General features: G+C 40.0%; 1 protein-coding gene across 1 annotated transcript in view; it reads left to right on the top strand.

Annotated features, from left to right (window-relative positions):
* LOC128657254 (myelin-associated neurite-outgrowth inhibitor) overlaps positions 1 to 23,854 on the top strand; it is a 114,055-nt gene that overhangs the window by 34,909 nt on the left and 55,292 nt on the right. Inside the window, exons 2-3 of the mRNA XM_053711527.1 lie at positions 3,120 to 3,199; positions 8,944 to 9,024. Coding sequence (XP_053567502.1) covers positions 3,130 to 3,199; positions 8,944 to 9,024 — 151 coding nt within the window. The 5' untranslated portion in view covers positions 3,120 to 3,129. The remainder of the gene's footprint in view (positions 1 to 3,119; positions 3,200 to 8,943; positions 9,025 to 23,854) is intronic.

The following is a 23,854-nucleotide window of genomic DNA, read 5'->3' on the forward strand; positions in this document are numbered from 1 at the left end:
CATGAGCACATTCATGTGTACAATAGTTCTTGGCGATTTAGTCAGGATATGATTATTGCTCTTTGCACCCGGCTTGCTTCAAGAGCTTTCTTAGGTAGCGGCCATCTTGGTCGGCCGTTCGCTCCGCCTCCTTAAAGTTCTATTTAGAAGCAACAAAGGATTTCAGACAAACGTCTTCTCTGTTTGTCGTTTATTCTGGCAAGAGGAGAGGTCAAAAAGCTACTGCTACCTCTCTTTCCTTTTGGCTAAAAAGAATCATCCGATTGGCTTACGAGACTGCCGGACAGCAGCCTCCTGAATGCATCACAGCTCACTCTACTAGGGCTGTGGCTTCCACATGGGCCTTCAAGAACGAGGCTTCTGTTGATCAGATATGTAAGGCAGCGACTTGGTCTTCCCTGCACACTTTTGCCAAATTCTACAAATTTGATACTTTTGCTTCTTCGGAGGCTATTTTTGGGAGAAAGGTTTTGCAAGCCGTGGTGCCTTCCGTTTAGGCAACCTGATTGGCTCCCTCCCTTCATCCGTGTCCTAAAGCTTTGGTATTGGTTCCCACAAGTTATGGATGACGCCGTGGACCGGACACACCAATGTTGGAGAAAACAGAATTTATGCTTACCTGATAAATTACTTTCTCCAACGGTGTGTCCGGTCCACAGCCCGCCCTGGTTTTTTTTTAATCAGGTTTGATGAATTTTTTTCTCTAACTACAGTCACCACGGCACCCTATAGTTTCTCCTGTTTTTTTTTCTCCTGTCAGTCGGTCGAATGACTGGGGTGGGCGAAGCCTAGGAGGGACTATATGGACAGCTTTTGCTGTGCTCTTTGCCATTTCCTGTTGGGGAAGAGAATATTCCCACAAGTTATGGATGACGCCGTGGACCGGACACACCGTTGGAGAAAGTAATTTATCAGGTAAGCATAAATTCTGTTTTTATTAAAAAAGAGGGTTTTTCAGACCCGCCCTCTGTGCAGGTCTGTTTTTTACACTGAGCGCATCTGGGCAGCTGTCTAGCTCGACCGCGCCATTACACTCAATGTAGCCCTCTCCTGCTCTGACAGCGGGAGCGAGTTACATTGAGTGTAATGGCGCGATCGGGCCGGGCTGTGACTAGACAGCTGCCCAGATGCGCTCAGTGTAAAAAACAGACCCGCTCAGTAGAGCACAGTGGGCGGGTCTGAAAAACCCTCTTTTTTTAATAAAAATGTAATCGCAATATTATGTTGCATAAAGCTAGCATTAATATAATGTTATATAATTCTGCACTATGTGCAGAATTTTATATAACATTATTTTCTAGGTTTACTGGCCCTTTTAATGAGCTAAAATGTCAAGGTCCTGGTTAACAAATTATATATATCTTGGCCCTTACCAGTGAGAACCCCTCCCCTGAGGGGTGTGAACAGAACTACTCACTCCACTGGTTACTTGTATATAGGTAATAGAAAAAACAGAAGAAGGCGCCACAATAGTGTGAAGTCAATGGTGATCAATGCCCACGCATATAACCAGAATCACTTACTAGATAAAAAAAACACTTGAGAAGTGCCACAGGTGCAGACTGGACCATTAATAGCTGTCCAGCGAGCTATTCTCACGAACTGTGTAACGACACACTGGACCCAGGACCTCCAATCAGCCAACCTTTCAGATCTTATCTGTCAGCCGCTCAGGAAATGTCCGCTCACAAGTGCCCAAGAATTACAAGTGGATAAGTTCGAGTAAAAACTCTGATGACAAGTGGTTTAAAATCCAACAGTAAAAGTTTATTTAAAACCAAATACACAACGCGTTTCCTGGTTTATCAACCGTTTCATCAGGTAGATGCGCTCAGTGTAAAAAACAGACCCGCTCAGTAGAGCACAGTGGGCGGGTCTGAAAAACCCTCTACATTTTTATTTAAAAAAAAAAAAAAAAAAAAAAAAAATCGCAATATTATGTTGCATAAAGCTAGCACTAATATAATGTTATATAATTCTGCACTATGTGCAGAATTTTATATAACATTATTTTCTAGGTTTACTGGCCCTTTAATGAGCTAAAATGTCAAGGTCCTGGTTAACAAATTATATATATCTTGGCCCTTACCAGTGAGAACCCCTCCCCTGAGGGGTGTGAACAGAACTACTCACTCCACTGGTTACTTGTATATAGGTAACCCCTCAGGTGCTGCCTCCTCCTAGTTCTGTCCAGCCGTTGGGTAGCTGAACTAGGAGACCTTTGTGGGGGCTGCAATATTTTATTCTATGTTTGCATGCTGAAATTTCACTTATCCCCCCCACCACCACCATTCAAGTATCTAATTGAACTCTGGCACATTAACATACTTTTTATTTTTTTTAATTTATGTTTTTTAAATTTGTCAATTTCTGTTTGTCTTACAGTTAAATGTATATGGCTGGCATTTTTCGTTAAAATATGCATTTTATTTTTTTTTAAAAACCTGAGAGCCATTTCTAAGCTGACACGTCTACAAACTTAAAGGGGCACTGAACCTAATTTTTTTTTCTTTCATGATTCAGATAGAGCATGCAACTTTCTAATTTACTCCTATTATCAATTTTTCTTCGTTCTTTGCTATCTTTATTTGAAAAAGGCATCTAAGGAGCCAGACAATTTTTGGTTCAGACCCCGTGCAGCACTTTTTTATTGGTGGGTGAATTTATCCAGCAATCAGCAGGAACAACCCAGGTTGTTCACCAAAAATGGGCCGGCATCTAAACTTAAATTCTTGCTTTTCAAATTAAGTTGCTTAAAATTGCATGCTCTCTGAATCACGAAAGGAAAAAAAATTGGGTTCAGTGTCACTTTTAAGCAATTTTTACTAACATAGGGCTTCCACTTTCTAAGCTTAATTACAGCTTCTATTATAAAGTTTGATAAAAATGTAAATTATTTATTTTGTAGAGGAGAAATATGCATGCCCAGAGCTTGCTAGAGCACACTAAATATCAGTATCTCTGGATTAGAGCCACATTCTGTTACTAATTTTTGCTTAATCGGTTTAATTTTTACCATGAATTAGTAGTAATTGTGTTCCTCTACTCATGTGCATCGTGCTATTGAATTTGACACTACTTTGCAAATAAATGATAATTGTTATATTCTGTCTTTCCAGTTATAAAATCATGAATCCAGTATACAGCCCTGGATCATCTGGGGTTCCATATGCAAATGCAAAAGGTATTGGGTATCCTGGTAAGTATACTGTTTTTGTCCTTGTTTGCTTTTAATTGTGCTATAAAGAGACATAAAAGTACGTTTGATATTCACAGTAAAGCATTTCAGATTTGAACAGGATCATTTCTGCATACATATGTTTGTAAAAATATCATCCTGTAATTTGTTGCAGTTTTTGTTATCACCAACTGTACGCATGAGTGTGCATTCCCAGCTTGCGCATTCTGTTATTGCACTGATTTTAGGGTGTTATCATTTATGAGAGGCAAAAAAAGACCAAATTCAAGGGAGAATTTTGAGGCTGATTGGGTGGGGGCTGTTAGTGTATATATGTATAAATGCAGTCTACAACTCCCTACCTCTATCAAAGTTCACCACTCATTGGCTGGTACACCGCATCCTAAATGCCCCTGCCAACTACGGGGATGAAATCTGGCTGGCCTGAAAAAAAAAAAGACAAAAAAAGAACAGGTTTGAATGGAATTGTGACTAATGCAGCAGTTCTCAGTAGCTCTTTATTTTGAGTGCTGTTCAACTTTTTTTTTTAAATCTACTTTTAACAGTTACTTATTTATACTTTGCACTGCCACCTTTTTAAAAATTCTGCTGCGTTAAATGTTTTAAGTTAATGTAACTACATTTACAATATATATAAAATAGATGTGTGTGTGATATTTAACTTTTCAGAGCTCAAATATAAACTGATTTCTCTTGTAAGGTTTATCCAGTCCACGGGTTCATCCATTACTTGTGGGATATTCTCCTTCCCAACAGGAAGCTGCAAGAGGACACCCACAGCAGAGCTGTCTATATAGCTCCTCCCCTAACTGCCACCCCCAGTCATTCTCTTGCAGCTCTCGACAAGATAGGAAGTATCAAGAGATATGTGGTGACTTAGTGTAGTTTTACCTTCAATCAAAAGTTTATTTTTAAACGGTACCGGCGTTGTACTGTTTTACTCTCAGGCAGAAATTAGAAGAAGAGTTCTGCCTGGAGGTTGATGATCTTAGCGGTTTGTAACTAAGGTCCATTGCTGTTCTCACACATAACTGAAGAGTATGGGACAACTTCAGTTGGGGGAACGGTCTGCAGATTACCTGCTTTGAGGTATGTTCAGTATATTTATTTCTAGAGAGATGAATGAGTTCTAGAAAATGCTGACACAGCCTTGTGTATTTGAGGTAAGCCTGATGCGGTGATTTAACAGACTGGGATCATGCTTACAAAACGGGGTAATACTCCTGTTAATACTCTTATTACTTAGTGACAAAACGTTTACATGAATTCAAAAATAGGACGTTTTTTCTCTGAGGGAGATAACTCTTTATTTGGGGCCTAGTTTCCACATGGCTAATCAGATATTCCTAGGAGTATTTTCTTAAGGCCCCTCTGGCATCCAGTACATGGTGGGAGGGGCCTATTTTAGCGCTCTAAATGCGCAGTTTTAATTGAGACTGAGACATCCAGCTTCCCTAGAGCAGTCCTCTGGCACCTGAGGGCCATTATAAGGGGTTTATTTCTGCACAAAATCGTACTTGAGGGCAGGTAGGAGCCTCAGCAGAGCTGTGTCAGGGTGCTTAACTGTCTTGTAACTTTTTTTAACGTTTTTAAATCCGGTTTGAGGGCTAAGGGGTTAATCATCCATTTGCAAGTGGGTGCAATGTTGCTTTAGTCCCTTACACACACTGTAAAAATTTCAAAGACTTTACTATATTTTTACACTGTTTTGCAGTTTAAGTGTTAGTTTTTTTTCTCTTAAAGGCACAGTAACGTTTTTGTTTAATTGCTGTTTCACCTTTTATTAAAGTGTTTTCCAAGCTTGCTTGTCTCATTACTAGTCTGTTAAACAAGTCTGACATAGAGGAAACTCCTTGTTCAATATGTTTAGAAGCCATGGTGGAATCCCCTCTTAGAATGTGTACCAAATGTACTGAAATTTCTATAAACTATAAAGACCATATTATGGCGTTTAAAGATTTATCTCCAGAGGATTCTCTGACTGAAAAAAGGGAGATTATGCCATCTAGCTCTCCCCATGTGTCAGAACCTATAACTCCCGCTCAAATGACGCCAAGTACATCTAGCGCGTCTAATTCTTTTACCTTACAGGACATGGCGGCAGTTATGAATGCTACCCTCACAGAGGTATTTTCCAAACTGCCAGGGTTACATGGAAAGCGAGACAGCTCTGGGGCTAGAACTAATACAGAGCTTTCTGACGCTTTAATGCCTGTGTCCGATATACCCTCACAATACTCAGAAGCCGAGGCAGGTGAGCTTCTATCTGTGGGTGACATTTCAGACTCAGGGAAGGCGTTGCTTCAGTCTGATTCTGAAATGACAGGGTTTAAATTTAAGCTTGAACACCTCCGCTTATTGCTTAGGGAGGTTTTAGCGACTCTGGATGATTGTGACCCCATTGTGGTTCCAGAGAAATTGTGTAAAATGGACAAATACTTTGCAGTGCCTGTTTACACTGATGTTTTTCCAGTCCCTAAGAGGTTTTCGGAAATTATTACTAAGGAATGGGATAGACCAGGTGTGCCGTTCTCTCCCCCTCCTTTCAAAAAGATGTTTCCCATAGATGCCGCCGTACGGGACTCGTGGCAGACGGTCCCTAAGGTGGAGGGAGCAGTCTCTACCCTAGCTAAGCGTACAACTATCCCCGTCGAGGACAGTTGTGCTTTCCTAGATCCTATGGATAAAAAATTGGAGGGTCTCCTTAAGAAAATTTTTATTCATCAAGGTTTTATTCTCCAGCCTCTTGCATGCATAGCCCAGTTACTGCTGCAGCGGCTTTTTGGTTCGAGTCTCTTGAAGAGGCTCTGCAGGTGGAGACTCCGCTAGACGATATTCTAGACAGGATTAAAGTTCTTAAGTTAGCTAATTCCTTTACTTCTGACGCCGTTTTTCAGTTAACCAAACTAACGGCTAAGAATTCAAGTTTTGCCATTTTGGCGCGTAGGGCGCTATGGCTTAAGTCCTGGTCAGCAGACGTTACTTCAAAGTCTAAGCTTCTTAACATCCCCTTCAAGGGACAGACCCTATTCGGCCTGGTCTGAAGGAGATCATTTCTGATATTACTGGAGGAAAAGGTCATGCCCTTCCTCAGGATAGGTCCAATAAGAGGACCAAACAGACTAATTTTCGTTCCTTTCGAAACTTCAAGAGTGGCGCAGCTTCAGTTTCCTCTAATGCAAAACAAGAGGGAAATCTTGCCCAGTCCAAACCAGTCTGGAGACCTAACCAGTCTTGGAACAAGGGGAAGCAGGCCAAGAAACCTGCGGCTGCCTCTAAGACAGCATGAAGGAGTAGCCCCTGATCCGGGACCGGATCTAGTAGGGGGCAGACTTTCTCTCTTCGCCCAGGCTTGGGCAAGAGAGGTCCAGGATCCCTGGGCACTAGAGATTGTTTCCCAGGGATATCTTCTGGAATTCAAAGGTTCATCTCCAAAGGGGAGATTTCATCTCTCACAACTATCTGTAAACCAGATAAAAAGAGAGGCATTCTTAAGTTGCGTTCAAGACCTACTGGTTATGGGAGTGATCCACCCAGTTCCAAGAGAAAGATAATTCTATGGGCAGAGGTTCACTCTTGCTATCTCTCAGCTATCCATATCCCAGGAGTAGAGAACTGGGAGGCAGACTTTCTAAGTCGGCAGACTTTTCATCCGGGGGAGTGGGAGCTCCATCCGGAGGTATTTGCCCAGCTGATTCAACTTTGGGGCAAACCAGAACTGGATCTGATGGCGTCTCATCAGAACGCCAAGCTTCCTTGTTACGGGTCCAGGTCAAGGGATCCCCAGGCAGCGCTGATAGATGCTCTAGCAGTGCCCTGGTCCTTCAACCTGGCTTATGTGTTTCCACCGTTTCCTCTCCTCCCTCGTCTGATTGCCAAGATCAAGCAAGAGAGAGCTTTGGTGATTTTGATAGTGCCTGCGTGGCCACGCAGGACTTGGTATGCGGATCTGGTGGACATGTCATCCTCTCCACTATGGTCTCTGCCGCTGAGGCAGGACCTTCTACTCCAAGGTCCATTCAAACATCCAAATCTAATTTCTCTGCGGCTGACTGCTTGGAGATTGAACACTTGATTTTATCAAAACGTGGTTTCTCCGAGTCGGTCATTGATACCTTGATTCAGGCTCGAAAACCTGTCACCAGGAAAATCTATCATAAGATATGGTGTAAATATCTTCATTGGTGTGAATCCAAGGGTTACTCGTGGAGTAAGGTCAGGATTCCTAGGATACTATCTTTTCTCCAAGAAGGATTGGAAAAGGGATTATCGGCTAGTTCCTTAAAGGGACAGATTTCTGCTCTGTCTATTCTTTTGCACAAGCGCCTGGCTGATGTTCCAGACGTTCAGGCGTTTTGTCAGGCTTTGGTTAGAATCAGGCCTGTTTAAACCTGTTGCTCCGCCATGGAGTTTAAATTTAGTTCTTCAAGGGGTTCCGTTTGAACCCTTGCATTCCATAGATATCAAGCTTTTATCTTGGAAAGTTCTGTTTTTAGTAGCTATCTCTTCGGCTCGAAGAGTTTCAGAGTTATCTGCCTTGCAGTATCTAATAAGAATATCAATCAGCAAATTGTTGTTCCGTCACTGTGTCCTAATCCTTCTTCAAAAAAGGAACGTCTGTTACACAATCTTTACGTGGTTTGTGCTTTAAAGTTTTATTTGCAAGCTACTAAGGATTTTCGTCAAACATCTGCATTGTTTGTTGTCTACTCTGGAAAGAGGAGAGGCCAAAAGGTTTTGGCAACTTCTTTCTTTTTGGCTGAGAAGCATAATCCGTTTAGCTTATGAGACTGCTGGCCAGCAGCCTCCTCAAAGAATTACAGCTCATTCTACTAGAGCGGTATGGGCTTTTAAGCATGAGGCCTCTGTTGAACAGATTTGTAAGGCGGCGACTTGGTCTTCGCTTCATACTTTTTCTACATTCTACAAATTTGATACTTTTGCTTCCTCTGAGGCTATTTTTGGGAGAAAGGTCTTGCAGGCAGTGGTGCCTTCCGTTTTAGTGCCTGCCTTGTCCCTCCCTTCATCCGTGTCCTAAAGCTTTGGTATTGGTATCCCACAAGTAATGGATGAACCCGTGGACTGGATACACCTTACAAGAGAAAACAACATTTATGCTTACCTGATAAATTTCTTTCTCTTGTGGTGTATCCAGTCCACGGCCCGCCCTGTCACTTTAAGGCAGGTGTTTTTTATTTTTAAACTACAGTCACCACTGCACCCTATAGTTTCTCCTTTTTCTTGCTTGTCTTCGGTCTAATGACTGGGGGTGGCAGTTAGGGGAGGAGCTATATAGACAGCTCTGCTGTGGGTGTCCTCTTGCAGCTTCCTGTTGGGAAGGAGAATATCCCACAAGTAATGGATGAACCCGTGGACTGGATACACCACAAGAGAAATAAATTTATCAGGTAAGCATAAATTTTGTTTTTCATAATCGGCCAAAACTTTTACAAGCCGGGTAGTTTCAAATGTATTATAGTTTTGTGAAAATCTGTTTACTAAAACTACTTTTTTGTTCTCATGTCCATGGAGCTGTGTCCTTGCCCACCAAAAGATGTGAGCATTTTTTTTTTATTTTCAGCCTTTAAACAAATGATCATTTCATTTTCTTTTAGAAAAAAATATTTAGTTACTGCTCTTTAACATGCATGATAAAATAGTATAATGCCTCTAATGCTATATATAGAATTAAAGGAACATTGCCTTTTCTATTTCTTTAACTACTGTCTCTACATTTCAAGCAGGTTTCCCAGTGGGGTATGCTGCAGCTGCACCTGCCTATTCTCCTAATATGTATCCTGGAGCTAATCCTGCATTCCAACCAGGTAGGTTATTTTTTTTTTTTTCTCTCTCCATTTAGTACATGCCGAATAGTAAAATGTCAAACAAACAATTGTCTATATCAAAATAACCTGTTTTATTTTGTGATCTTTTAATATTTAATTTCTACAGTTTTTGTGTTTTTAACTTTTTTCAAATAAAAATTGTTGAGAGAAATATACCTATACAATATGAATAACAGGAGTTAACAAGTCCATTTTCTTTCTTTAAACGAAGCAGAATTTAATAGCCAAATAGGACAGGTCAGATTTTTTTTTTCCCCAAAAAAACTTTATATATATATATATATATATATATATATATATATATATATATATATATATATATATATATATATATATATAATATTTCTCCAACATTGGTGTGTCCGGTCCACGGCGTCATCCTTACTTGTGGGATATCTCTTCCCCAACAGGAAATGGCAAAGAGTCCCAGCAAAGCTGGCCATATAGTCCCTCCTAGGCTCCGCCCACCCCAGTCATTCTCTTGGCCGTTGCACAGGCAACATCTCCACTGAGATGGTTAAGAGTTTTTTTGGTTGACGACCGTTGCGTATATCAATCATCAGGGGGGAACAAGGAGTTCCCTGGCGATGAAAGAAGTGACCAAAATAATAATTCAATGGGCGGAGGATCACTCCTGCCACCTGTCTGCGATCCACATCCCAGGTGTGGAAAACTGGGAGGCGGATTTTCTGAGTCGTCAGACATTCCATCCGGGGGAGTGGGAACTCCACCCGGAGATCTTTGCCCAAATAACTCAATTATGGGGCATTCCAGACATGGATCTGATGGCGTCTTGTCAGAACTTCAAGGTTCCTTGCTACGGGTCCAGATCCAGGGATCCCAAGGCGACTCTAGTAGATGCACTAGTAGCACCTTGGACCTTCAACCTAGCTTATGTATTTCCACCGTTTCCTCTCATTCCCAGGCTGGTAGCCAGGATCAATCAGGAGAGGGCCTCGGTGATCTTGATAGCTCCTGCGTGGCCACGCAGGATTTGGTATGCAGACCTGGTGAATATGTCATCGGTTCCACCATGGAAGCTACCTTTGAGACAGGACCTTCTTGTTCAGGGTCCATTCGAACATCCAAATCTGGTCTCCCGCCAGCTGACGGCTTGGAGATTGAACGCTTGATTCTATCGAAGCGTGGGTTTTCAGATTCTGTGATAGATACTCTGGTTCAGGCCAGAAAACCGGTAACTAGAATGATTTACCATAAAATATGGAAAAGATATATCTGTTGGTGTGAATCCAAAGGATTCCCATGGAATAAGATAACAATTCCTAAGATTCTCTCCTTTCTACAAGAAGGTTTGGAGAAAGGATTATCTGCAAGTTCTCTAAAGGGACAGATCTCTGCTTTATCTGTCTTACTACACAAAAGACTGGCAGCTGTGCCAGATGTTCAAGCATTTGTTCAGGCTCTGGTTAGGATCAAGCCTGTTTACAGACCTTTGACTCCTCCCTGGAGTCTAAATCTAGTTCTTTCAGTTCTTCAAGGGGTTCCGTTTGAACCTTTACATTCCATAGATATTAAGTTACTATCTTGGAAAGTTTTGTTTTTGGTTGCAATTTCTTCTGCTAGAAGAGTTTCAGAGTTATCTGCTCTGCAGTGTTCTCCGCCCTATCTGGTGTTCCATGCAGATAAGGTGGTTTTGCGTACTAAGCCTGGTTTTCTTCCTAAGGTTGTTTCTAACAAAAATATTAACCAGGAGATAGTTGTACCTTCATGTCCGAATCCAGTTTCAAAGAAGGAACGTTTGTTACACAATTTGGACGTAGTCCGTGCTCTAAAATTCTATTTAGAGGCTACAAAAGATTTCAGACAAACTTCTTCCTTGTTTGTTGTTTATTCTGGTAAAAGGAGAGGTCAAAAAGCGACTTCTACCTCTCTTTCCTTTTGGCTTAAAAGCATCATCCGATTGGCTTATGAGACTGCCGGACGGCAGCCTCCTGAAAGAATCACAGCTCACTCCACTAGGGCTGTGACTTCCACATGGGCCTTCAAGAACGAGGCTTTTGTTGACCAGATATGTAAGGCAGCGACTTGGTCTTCACTGCACACTTTTGCCAAATTTTACAAATTTGATACTTTTGCTTCTTCGGAGGCTATTTTTGGGAGTAAGGTTTTGCAAGCTGTGGTGCCTTCCATTTAGGTAACCTGATTTGCTCCCTCCCTTCATCCGTGTCCTAAAGCTTTGGTATTGGTTCCCACAAGTAAGGATGACGCCGTGGACCGGACACACCAATGTTGGAGAAAACAGAATTTATGCTTACCTGATAAATTACTTTCTCCAACGGTGTGTCCGGTCCACGGCCCGCCCTGGTTTTTTAATCAAGTCTGATGAATTATTTTCTCTAACTACAGTCACCACGGTACCATATGGTTTCTCCTATATATATTTCCTCCTGTCCGTCGGTCGAATGACTGGGGTGGGCGGAGCCTAGGAGGGACTATATGGCCAGCTTTGCTGGGACTCTTTGCCATTTCCTGTTGGGGAAGAGATATCCCACAAGTAAGGATGACGCCGTGGACCGGACACACCGTTGGAGAAAGTAATTTATCAGGTAAGCATAAATTCTGTGTTTTTTTCTTCTCGTGATGAAAATTGTACCTCAACAAAACACAATTTCTCCAACATTGGTGTGTCCGGTCCACGGCGTCATCCATAACTTGTGGGAATATTCTCTTCCCCATCAGGAAATGGCAAAGAGCACAGCAAAAGCTATCCATATAGTCCCTCCTAGGCTCCGCCCACCCCAGTCATTCTCTTTGCCGTTGCACAGGCAACATCTCCACGGAGATGGTGAAGAGTATGTGGTGTTTAGTTGTAGTTTTTTATTCTACTATCAAGAGTTTGTTATTTTAAAATAGTGCTGGTATGTACTATTTACTCTGAAACAGAAAAAGATGAAGAGCTCTGTTTGTGAGAGGAATATGATTTTAGCAGCAGTAACTAAAATCGTTTGCTATTTCCACATAGGACTGTTGAGATGAAATAACTTCAGTTGGGGGAAACAGTTAGCAGACTTTTCTGCTTAAGGTATGACTAGCCATATTTCTAACAAGACTGTGTAATGCTGGAAGGCTGTCATTTCCCCTCATGGGGACCGGTAAGCCATTTTCTTAGTCTCAAACAGAATAAAGGGCTTAATATGGGCTATAAAACTGGTAGACACTTTTATGGGCAAGATCGATTGCTTTATTTGGGCATTTTATACAGATTGATGTTGAAATTCACACTTATAAACTTTGGGGAACGTTTGTTAACGTCAGGCACTGGTTTAGACACCTTTCCAGTCAGGAAGGGCCTTCCCTGTAGTAGGCTGAGCCTCATTTTTGCGCCATTACTGCGCAGTTACTTTTGAGAGCAGGACATGCAGCTGCATGTGTGTGGGTCTGAAAGTAGTTGAAAAGGTTCCTAGAAGGCTTCATTTGGTATCGTATTCCCCCCTGGGTTTGGTAAAGTTGCAGCAAAGGCTGTAGCTGGGACTGTAGAGGGGTTTAAACTGTAACCGGCTCCGGTTTCTTCATTTTAAGGGTTAAAGGTCTCAAATTTGGGGTGCAATGCTTTGAATACTTTAAGACACTGTGGTGAAAATTTGGTTAAATTTGAACAATTCCTTCATAGTTTTTCACATATTCAGTAATAAAGTGTGCCCTGTTTAAAATTTAAAGAGGCAGTAACGGTTTTGTTTTAAAACGGTTTTTGTACTTTATTGACAAGTTTAAGCCTGTTTAACATGTCTGTACCTTCAGATAAGCTATGTTCTGTATGTATGGAAGCCAATGTGTCTCCCCCTTCAAAATTGTGTGATAATTGTGCCATAGCGTCCAAACAAAGTAAGGACAGTACTGCCACAGATAGTAAAGTTGCCCAAGATGATTCATCAGATGAAGGGAGTAGACATAGTTCTACATCATCTCCTTCTGTGTCTACACCAGTTTTGCCCACGCAGGAGACCCCTAGTACTTCTAGCGCGCCAATGCTTGTTACTATGCAACAATTGACGGCAGTAATGGATAACTCCATAGCAAATATTTTATCCAAAATGCCTGCATTTCAGAGAAAGCGCGATTGCTCTGTTTTAAACACTGTAGAGCAGGAGGGCGCTGATGATAATTGCTCTGTCATACCCTCACACCAATCTGAAGGGGCCATGAGGGAGGTTTTGTCAGATGGGGAAATTTCAGATTCAGGTAGAATTTCTCAACAGACAGAACCTGATGTTGTGACATTTAAATTTAAATTAGAGCATCTCCGCGCACTGCTTAAGGAGGTGTTATCTACTCTGGATAATTGTGACAACCTGGTCATTCCAGAAAAATTGTGCAAGATGGACAAGTTCCTAGAGGTTCCGGTGCACCCCGACGCTTTTCCTATACCCAAGCGGGTGGCGGACATAGTGAATAAGGAGTGGGAGAAGCCCGGCATACCTTTTGTTCCCCCTCCTATATTTAAGAAATTATTTCCTATGGTCGACCCCAGAAAAGACTTATGGCAGACAGTCCCTAAGGTCGAGGGGGCAGTTTCTACACTAGCCAAGCGCACTACTATTCCTATCGAGGATAATTGTGCTTTCAAAGATCCTATGGATAAAAAATTGGAGCGTTTGCTTTAAAAGATTTTTGTACAGCAAGGTTACCTCCTGCAACCTATTTCGTGCATTATTCCTGTCACTACAGCAGCGTGGTTCTGGTTCGAGGAACTAGAAAAGTCGCTCAGTAGAGAGACTCCTTATGAGGAGGTTATGGACAGAGTTCACGCACTTAAGTTAGCTAATTCCTTTATTTTAGATGCCGCTTTGCAGTTAGCTAGATTAGCGGCGAAAAATTCTGGGTTTGCAATTGTGGCGCGCAGAGCGCTCTGGCTAAAGTCTTGGTCAGCGGATGTATCTTCCAAGACAAAATTGCTTAATATCCCCTTCAAGGGTAAAACTCTTTTTGGGCCAGAATTGAAAGAGATTATCTCAGACATCACTGGGGGTAAGGGCCACGCCCTCCCACAAGATAGGCCTTTCAAAGCCAAGAATAAGTCTCATTTTCGTTCCTTTCGCAATTTCAGGAATGGACCGGCCTCCAACTCAGCAGCCTCTAGACAAGAGGGTAATGCTTCGCAAAGCAAACCAGCTTGGAAACCGATGCAAGGCTGGAACAAGGGTAAGCAGGCCAAGAAGCCTGCTGCTGCTAACAAAACAGCATGAAGGAGTAGCCCCCGATCTGGGACCGGATCTAGTAGGGGGCAGACTCTCTCTCTTCGCTCAGGCTTGGGCAAGAGATGTTCAGGATCCCTGGGCACTAGAAATAGTTTCTCAGGGTTATCTTCTGGAATTCAAGGAACTACCCCCAAGGGGAAGGTTCCACATGTCTCACTTATCTTCAAACCAAATAAAGAGACAGGCATTCTTACATTGTGTAGAAGGCCTGTTAAAAATGGGAGTGATACACCAGGTTCCAACCGTGGAACAAGGAATTTACTCAAATCTGTTTGTAGTTCCCAAAAAAGAGGGAACTTTCAGACCAATTCTGGATTTAAAGATCCTAAACAAATTTCTCAGAGTGCCATCGTTCAAAATGGAAACCATTCGAACGATTTTACCTACAATCCAGGAGGGTCAATTTATGACTACCGTGGATCTAAAGGATGCGTATCTACATATTCCTATCCACAAAGATCATCATCAGTTCCTAAGGTTCGCCTTTCTGGACAAACATTACCAGTTTGTGGCTCTCCCATTCGGGCTAGCCACTGCTCCAAGGATTTTCACAAAGGTACTCGGGTTCCTTCTAGCGGTTCTAAGACCAAGGGGCATTGCAGTGGCACCTTACTTGGACGACATTCTGATACAAGCGTCGTCTCTTTCAAAGGCAAAGGCTCACACAGACATCGTTCTGGCCTTTCTCAGATCTCACGGATGGAAAGTGAACATAGACAAAAGTTCCCTGTCTCCGTCGACAAGAGTTCCTTTCTTGGGGACAATAATAGATTCTTTAGAAATGAAGATTTTCCTGACAGATGTCAGAAAGTCAAAACTTCTAAACGCTTGTCAAGTTCTTCATTCTGTTCCACGTCCTTCCATAGCTCAGTGCATGGAAGTAGTAGGGTTGATGGTTGCAGCAATGGACATAGTTCCTTTTGCGCGAATTCATCTAAGACCATTACAACTGTGCATGCTGAAACAGTGGAATGGGGACTATACAGACTTGTCTCCAGTGATTCAAGTAGATCAGAAGACCAGAGATTCACTCCGTTGGTGGCTAACCCTGGACCACCTATCCCAGGGAATGAGCTTCCGCAGACCAGAGTTAACTCAGTTATGGGGCATTCCAGACATGGATGTGATGGCGTCTCGTCAGAACTTCAAGGTTCCTTGCTACGGGTCCAGATCCAGGGATCCCAAGGCGACTCTAGTGGATGCACTAGTAGCACCTTGGTCCTTCAACCTAGCTTATGTGTTTCCACCGTTTCCTCTCATTCCCAGGCTGGTAGCCAGGATCAAGCAGGAGAGGGCCTCGGTGATCTTTATAGCTCCTGCGTGGCCACGCAGGACTTGGTATGCAGACCTGGTGAATATGTCATCGGCTCCACCATGGAAGCTACCTTTGAGACAGGACCTTCTTGTACAGGGTCCATTCGAACATCCAAATCTGGTCTCCCTCCAGCTGACGGCTTGGAAATTGAACGCTTGATTCTATCAAAGCGCGGGTTTTCAGATTCTGTGATAGATACTCTGGTTCAAGCCAGAAAACCGGTAACTAGAAAAATTTACCATAAAATATGGAAAAGATATATCTGCTGGTGTGAATCCAAGGGATTCCCATGGAATAAGATCAAAATTCCTAAGATCCTTTCCTTTCTACAAGAAGGTTTGGATAAAGGATTATCAGCGAGTTCTCTAAAGGGACAGATTTCTGCTTTATCTGTCTTATTACACAAACGACTGGCAGCTGTGCCAGATGTTCAAGCATTTGTTCAGGCTCTGGTTAGGATCAAGCCTGTTAACAGACCTTTGACTTCTCCATGGAGTTTAAATCTAGTTCTTTCAGTTCTCCAAGGGGTTCCGTTTGAACCTTTACATTCCATAGATATTAAGTTGTTATCTTGGAAAGTTTTGTTCTTGGTTGCTATTTCTTCTGCTAGAAGAGTTTCTGAGCTATCTGCTCTGCAGTGTACTCCGCCCTATCTGGTGTTCCATTCAGATAAGGTTGTTTTACATACTAAGCCTGGTTTTCTTCCAAAGGTTGTTTCCAACAAAAATATTAACCAGGAGATAGTTGTACCTTCTTTGTGTCCGAATCCAGTTTCAAAGAAGGAACGTTTGCTACACAATTTAGATGTAGTCCGTGCTCTAAAATTCTATTTAGAAGCTACAAAAGATTTCAGACAAACATCTTCTCTGTTTGTCGTCTATTCTGGTAAAAGGAGAGGTCAAAAAGCGACTTCTACCTCTCTTTCCTTTTGGCTTAACAGCATCATCCGATTTGGCTTACGAGACTGCCGGACGGCAGCCTCCTGAAAGAATCACAGCTCACTCTACTAGGGCTGTGGCTTCCACATGGGCCTTCAAGAACGAGGCTTCTGTTGATCAGATATGTAAGGCAGCGACTTGGTCTTCACTGCACACTTTTGCCAAATTTTACATATTTGATACTTTTGCTTCTTCGGAGGCTATTTTTGGGGGAGAGGTTTTGCAAGCCGTGGTGCCTTCCGTTTAGGCAACATGATTTGCTCCCTCCCTTCATCCATGTCCTAAAGCTTTTGTATTGGTTCCCACAAGTAAGGATGACGCCGTGGACCGGACACACCAATGTTGGAGAAAACAGAATTTATGCTTACCTGATAAATTACTTTCTCCAACGGTGTGTCCGGTCCACGGCCCGCCCTGGTTTTTTTAATCAGGTTTGATTAATTATTTTCTCTAACTACAGTCACCACGGCACCCTATGGTTTCTCCTATTTTTTCCTCCTGTCCGTCGGTCGAATGACTGGGGTGGGCGGAGCCTAGGAGGGACTATATGGCCAGCTTTGCTGGGACTCTTTGCCATTTCTTGTTGGGGAAGAGATATTCCCACAAGTAAGGATGACGCCGTGGACTGGACACACCGTTGGAGAAAGTAATTTATCAGGTAAGCATAAATTCTGTTTTAATCACTTTCATTTTAATGTTATTAGGTATTAAGCGCCGACAGATTATGCAGCACATATGTTAGCTAAATATGGGTCAGAATTGAAGTAATCTATTTTTTTTTTTTTTCTCCTGGAATTTCCAAGCCTCAGGAGAGTAGTGCCATGGGAATTTGGATAGATGCCGGCAAATTAAAATTTGTTTAACACAAAGCTAAGCAGAAGCCCATTGCCCAGCGCCTACTGGTGTTGTGCATTGATACAGCCATGGCTTGCAACCTACCACTTCTCCTTTTAGATGATCCCTGAAAACTACAGCTCCTGGCACGCTTGTGGCCAGAGAAAAGATGCAGTGTAAGCTAATTGGCAGTATCTGTAAACAGGCTTGAGTCGCAGGGAAATGTACTTCACAGTACAGGGATCTGATAAGTCTCAGGTCTCCAAAGACTAGTCATGAGCTTTTCTTCTGCTTGCAGTCATGAAGGCTACTTAAAGGGCCATGATACCCAAATGTTGAAACACTTGAAAGTGATGCAGCATAGCTTTAAAAAACTGACTAGAAAATATCACTTGAACGTCTCTATGTAAAAAAGGAAGATATTTTACCTCAAAAAGTATTCACACCCCATTGTAAATGTCTTTAAGCAGCAAATCAGTATGCCTGTCCCGGAACAGGCAAGGGAGTGAGCCTCGTGCACACGTTATTTCCCTATTCAGTTTAAGGAAGTTTACTATGAAATCTCATGAGTTAAGTGAAATCTCATGAGATCACAGTAAAAGAGTTCATGACCTCAGCACATTTGATGCTGATTGGCTGATTTTTTTTCCTGCAGCTGAACAACAGCTAAAGTATAACTTTTTACACAGAACTTACTCTGGTGAGCTGAGGAACTTGTAAGGTAAAATATCTTCTTTTTTTACATAGAGATGCTCAGGTGATATTTTCCTGTCAGCTTTTTACAGTTATACTGCATCACTTACAAGTGATTTAGCATATGAGTATTATGTACCTTTAAGCGAAATTTGAGGGGCTAGCAATCTGGTATTAATGGATTCAGGAGCATGTGTGTATGCTTCTACTTGCTCTATAAGCAGACATATGGGTATTTGTTCTATATTTTTATACAAATTCAAAATATATCCCATAACTACTTAAATATGTAAATCTCTGGCTCTTAAAGAGACAATCTACTTGAAAATGTTTGTTTACAAATATAGATAATCCCTTTATTACCCATTCCCCAGTTTTGCATAAACAACAAGGTTATATTAATACACTTAATACATCTGTGATTACCTTGTATCTAAACCTCTGCAGACTGCCCCCTTATCTTAGTGCTTTTGAAAGCCATGCATTTTAGCCACTTTTTAACAAGAAATACCCATGTATATTTTCATTTTTTTGTCTTAAACTATTTAACACACAAGTTATTATTTTAAATAGCCCCTTTACCTGTGCCATGGTCACCTCTGAGTCCGCTGAATTTTTATATATGCCCTTTGTATTTTGCTTAGCAGCTCACGCCTGTGCTGCTGCTTTAAGGACAGACCAGCTAGAATTCAAACTTTGGAGGTCTACTCACTGATCTACTCACAGTGAATCCTCTACAGCATAGGGATTCACTGTTTAAAAGTGATGCCATGGCCATAGCAGTAGAGTGAGCTGCTCGTGACACAAACAAGCTTATAATAATTAATAGCATAGGTTTTACTTAATGTGTTGGGGTAAGGAAAATAAATAGGCCTAATTGCGCCCCTGCCCCTCCATCCCCACAAAGATCATGTGCATGAAATTATCAATGTTAACCCTCAAATACTAGATACTTGAGATTGTTTTAAAGAGTAGTATCTCAGTTACGCTGGTAATCATTAAATGCTCGTTTGTGTCAGGTGCATCTCACTCTGATCAAATGTGGTCACAGCAGTAAACAGAGAATCGCTATGCTGTATAGAGGATTCACTGTTTACATGAAGCTGCTGTCAGTAGATTGGTGAATAGAACTGCAGCTGCACAGTTGGAATTCTAGCCAATCTGTCCTTTAAAGGGACATGAAACCAAACATTTTTCTTTCATGATTCAGATAGAGAATACAACTTTCCAATTTACTTCTTTTATCTAATTTGCTTCATTCTTCTGGTATCCTTGTTGAAGAAACAGCAATGCAGATGAGTTAGCCAATAAGGCAAATATATGTGGCCACCAATCAGCAGCTCCTGAGTCTACCTAGGTATCCTTTTTAACAAAGGATACAAAGCGAACACAAATTAGATAATAGAAGTAAATTGGAAAGTTGTTTCGAATTCCATGCTCTGAATCATGAAAGAAAAATATTGTGATGCAGGTTAAGTGGCTATATAAAATAATAATGTATGTGTTGAAGGAATACTTTTACACAAAAAAAAAAAAAAAAAAAAAAAAATATATATATATATATATATATATATATATATATATATATAATGTGTATGTGTATATATATATGTGTATATATATATGTATATATGTATATATATATATATATGTATATATATATATGTATATATATATGTATATATATATATATATATGTATATATGTATATATATATGTATATATATATGTGTGTGTGTAAAAAAAAAGTTAAATTTTTTAAAATTATAATACAATTGAATTTACCATCACTTTTAAATGCATTACTAGGACCTAGCTGAACACATCTGATGATCCAGTAACATGAGGCATATTGTGTGTAGCTACCGATCACCAGCTTTATCCCAGTAGTGCATTGCTGCTCCTGAACCAACCTAGATGTGGTAATAAGAAAACAAAGTGATTGAAGTGTCTTTCATGGTTCATACAGAGAATGCAGTTTTTAAAGTTTAAAGGGACAGTAAACTTACAAACTGTTATATAATTGTGCACATAGTGCAGAATTATATAACATTAGCTTAGTGGCAGATTTATACATTTAAAGGATTGCAGAGAATTTGTATTTAAAAGTTAATTTTTCAAGAACGCAGCTCTTTGCTCTACTGAGCGGGTCTGTTTTTTCCTCAGCGCATACTCTGGTCTAATAGCGGGAGCGAGCTACATTCAGTTTAATGGCGTGATCGGGGCACGCTGTGACTAGACAGCATTGCCGCGATGCGCTGAGGGAAAAAACAGACCCACTCAGTACAGCAAGGAGAGGCGTTCTGGGTAAAATGAACTTTAAAATAAAAATTCTCTGCAATCCTTTAATGTATAAATCTGCCACTAAGCTAATGTTATATAATTCTGCACTATGTGTAAAATTATTTAACATTCGCTTGTAAGTTTACTGTCCCTGTAATTTTGACTTTCATATCGCTACCTGAAATAAATTGCAGTTTTAAATTCTCAACACATTCCTCCTGTCAGGAAGGAGCAGTATTTAAATTTATTTCTGCCCTCTTTATACAGGAACTACTCTTCTTTGGTTGATACTATTTAGTAAACTAAGGCAAATACTATATCATAATTACAATAATTTACATATATGCTCTTATAAATGATCGTCTTCACTAAATCTGCTGTATTATATTTGTTTATTGTTGCTGCCCTCTATACTAATAACATTGAAGAGCTTTTCCCCTTTAGGGGGATGGACAGAAATGTGATGCCTTACCTATGCATCCTCTGAAAACTGCCTATTCTATTTCTTTTTATAGTTTTATGTAGGAAATGTTCATTTGTGGCCAGATGCTGCTGTGTAGTTATTGTAAAAGGGCTAGATTGTCTGGTTTGTATGGTTCTTATAGTGGATTTGAGTCTTAAACAAGTTGTTGTTACTTTACAAGCAAACATGAAAAAGCCTGGGAGTGCTGAAATTGTAACTCCTCAAAGAATATATTATTAAATGTTGTGGTTATTGTAATGAGAGAGATTTACATAGATATTGTGAAAAAGCCCCTTTTCTAATATTGGGTCAGTGACTAAAATCAGTGCCAGGCTTTTCCTTATAATACATTTACCTTATTTAAAGAATGATACTTACACCAGTCTTATAAAAAGGGATACATTTATTAAATGACAAATCTATACATGAGTGGTGAGAGAAGTGTCTAACATACAAGGCTCTATTCTTCTAGTCTATCTACACTATAAACTAATGCCTGTGGGTGGGTGCATGCGAAGATTGCTGCAGTCTGTCTATTACCTGTTGGTGTTATGTGTCCTTCCTATTTCCTCTCTTTCAAGCTGCTTCTCAAAACATATTTATAGCCAAACAGCCACACCATGAAGACAGTCCCAGCCAATCAAATCCATTCATCTTCTGGTTTATAACAATTCATCTGTTGAGTTAACTGCCTGTAGATGTCGCTGTGGTCCAAGAAATGAGTTTTCCTAATGCCATCTGACCTTTGTGACCCATCTCAGGACTGACCTTGTCTGAGTCCCTTTGAAGATTTATGATGCCATTGTCCTGTCCTGTGTCCTTTTGAAGCTTTATGACATTTGATTTTCTATCTTCAGGAAGGAGCGCAGGTCTCACCTGTCTTATCTACATTGGTAGCCTTTGATCCTTCTGTACAGGCCTTGGGGTCGAGTTACTTGATATTATTTCTTGGAAACTAGTTTATTCAATAGGGTTAAGCTTTACTTACTATAGAAAAATGTGCTTTTCCAGTTATACAGTTATTACATATAATTTCCAGTTATACAGTTATTACATCCCCTCTTTGTGTCTGAATGACACACATGTATTCTTTGTGTTGCAATAGAAAAACCATTATTGATCTTTGTCCTTGTGTCCTCTTCAGATCTGTGGCTTTATCGGTGTAGTGTATGGCAATATCTGGTTATAGAGCTCAGTTGTGAGGAAAACGTATTGACATATCTAAAGTGTATATCTAAATTATGTCTAGCCTTGGATATTAAACAATTCAGCACTCTATAGAATACAAATGATAGAAACAATATGGACCACATAGTTCACAAAAGGGGCAATGAAGGGTCTACAAAAATAGAATGGACCCTATCACACACAGTTTATTTGCAATTCATAATTTACATTAATATACCACACAATAGATTTCCATTTTGTTGTTGGGCTTATTTCTTTGTGTAATCAGTCTTAAAGGTTGACAACAAAACACAACCATGACCTCTGACTGTTTAAATGCACTGTAACGTTGTTACACAACATACATTACCAACATTAATTAAAATGTTGTCAGTTTAAATGTACCTGTGATTTAAACATGGAACACAATTATTTGAATTATGCTAAATTTCATTGACCATGCAAGGAGCTTATTTTTGTTACTGAACCAACGTCTACTATCAATAATAAAGTGTTATTTGTTTTCTAATTGCAGTATAAAACATACTGAGTTTCATTAAATGGATGCATCACAAAATGTGCAATGCAAGTCTCAATATTAACACAACTTTTAAATTAAATTTATGTTGGATGGATATAGATACAAATTCAGCAGCAATATAAATCAGATCAAACCTAGAACTCCTTTTCTCATTCCTACATTACACCATTTACATAGCATAATGCTTTATTGCAACACAGGTAACCCAGTTGTCTAGCAGACATGATAAAAAAATGAAACACTACTCAAATTGTTAAAAATTAGTCAGTGGGAGCAGCATCATGATCTCAATAAAACACAACACTTCCTTGAAAATCATGTATTCACATAAATTAAATGAATTTTATCACTTCATGCAGAATTTATTATCATTATCATTATTGTTATTTTTTTTTCATTTGACTACCCTTGTATTATGTAACAGCTATCAGCCAATCACAGAATAGTTTACATATACTGTGACCATGCACATCTGCTCATGGTCCCCCCAAAAATGTGCATATAAAAAGACTATAATATCTGACAATGAAGGTAAATTGAAAAGTCTTCCAAAAATGAACTCATTTTGAATTTAGTGTCTCTTTAAATAACGTTTGCATCTCCTGACATCTGAGCAATTGCAGACACTACTGATCAACTTTTAAAGACAAACAAAAATAATAATCAATTCATTATAAAATTTAGTTTTCTCCCTAAGTTTCCTGCTTGTAAACACTTTGTATCTGAATCCTTTGTAATGTGTATTAATCTATGTGTTTGTTGTAAAACAAGTTTGCAAACTACCTAGAAAAACAAATGGTGGTCTCTCATTTAAAAACAAATTAAATAAATAAATCTGAAACCCTACCCATGCATACATTTAATTGCATGTAGAAAATTTAAATCTAAAAAAAAAAAAAAAATGAACGTAAATTTTTTTTAATTTTTTTTTTTAAATAGTTGGAGAACAAAATAAGCAAGGGTATGAAAAATAAAGAGCACCAGTAAACAATACTAATGCTCAATGATTTGTTTTGCTCTTATCTTTATTGGACCTCTTGTCCTTACCCCTCTTTGTATAAAGAACAAAAAAAAAAAAAAAAATTACAAACAGAGGGAGACACTGAACATCATACAAATGACACAAACATAACATAAAAATGACAAATGTAACATAAATGTGCAGTTCCAATCTCTTCACCTGTGAATAAAGAAAATTATAATTAAAAGACCTAAACAAAAGAGAAAAATAAATAAAAAATAAAATAAACCTGATGCCCAATATGTCCTGCAAGAAATAAAACATGTCACACTCATGCAGAGAAAAACAAAATACAAATAAAATATTAGATTAATCAAATTTTTCAATTGGCTGCCATA

Source organism: Bombina bombina, chromosome 4 (genome assembly GCF_027579735.1).
Source record: "Bombina bombina isolate aBomBom1 chromosome 4, aBomBom1.pri, whole genome shotgun sequence".
Taxonomy (NCBI): Eukaryota; Metazoa; Chordata; class Amphibia; order Anura; family Bombinatoridae; genus Bombina; species Bombina bombina.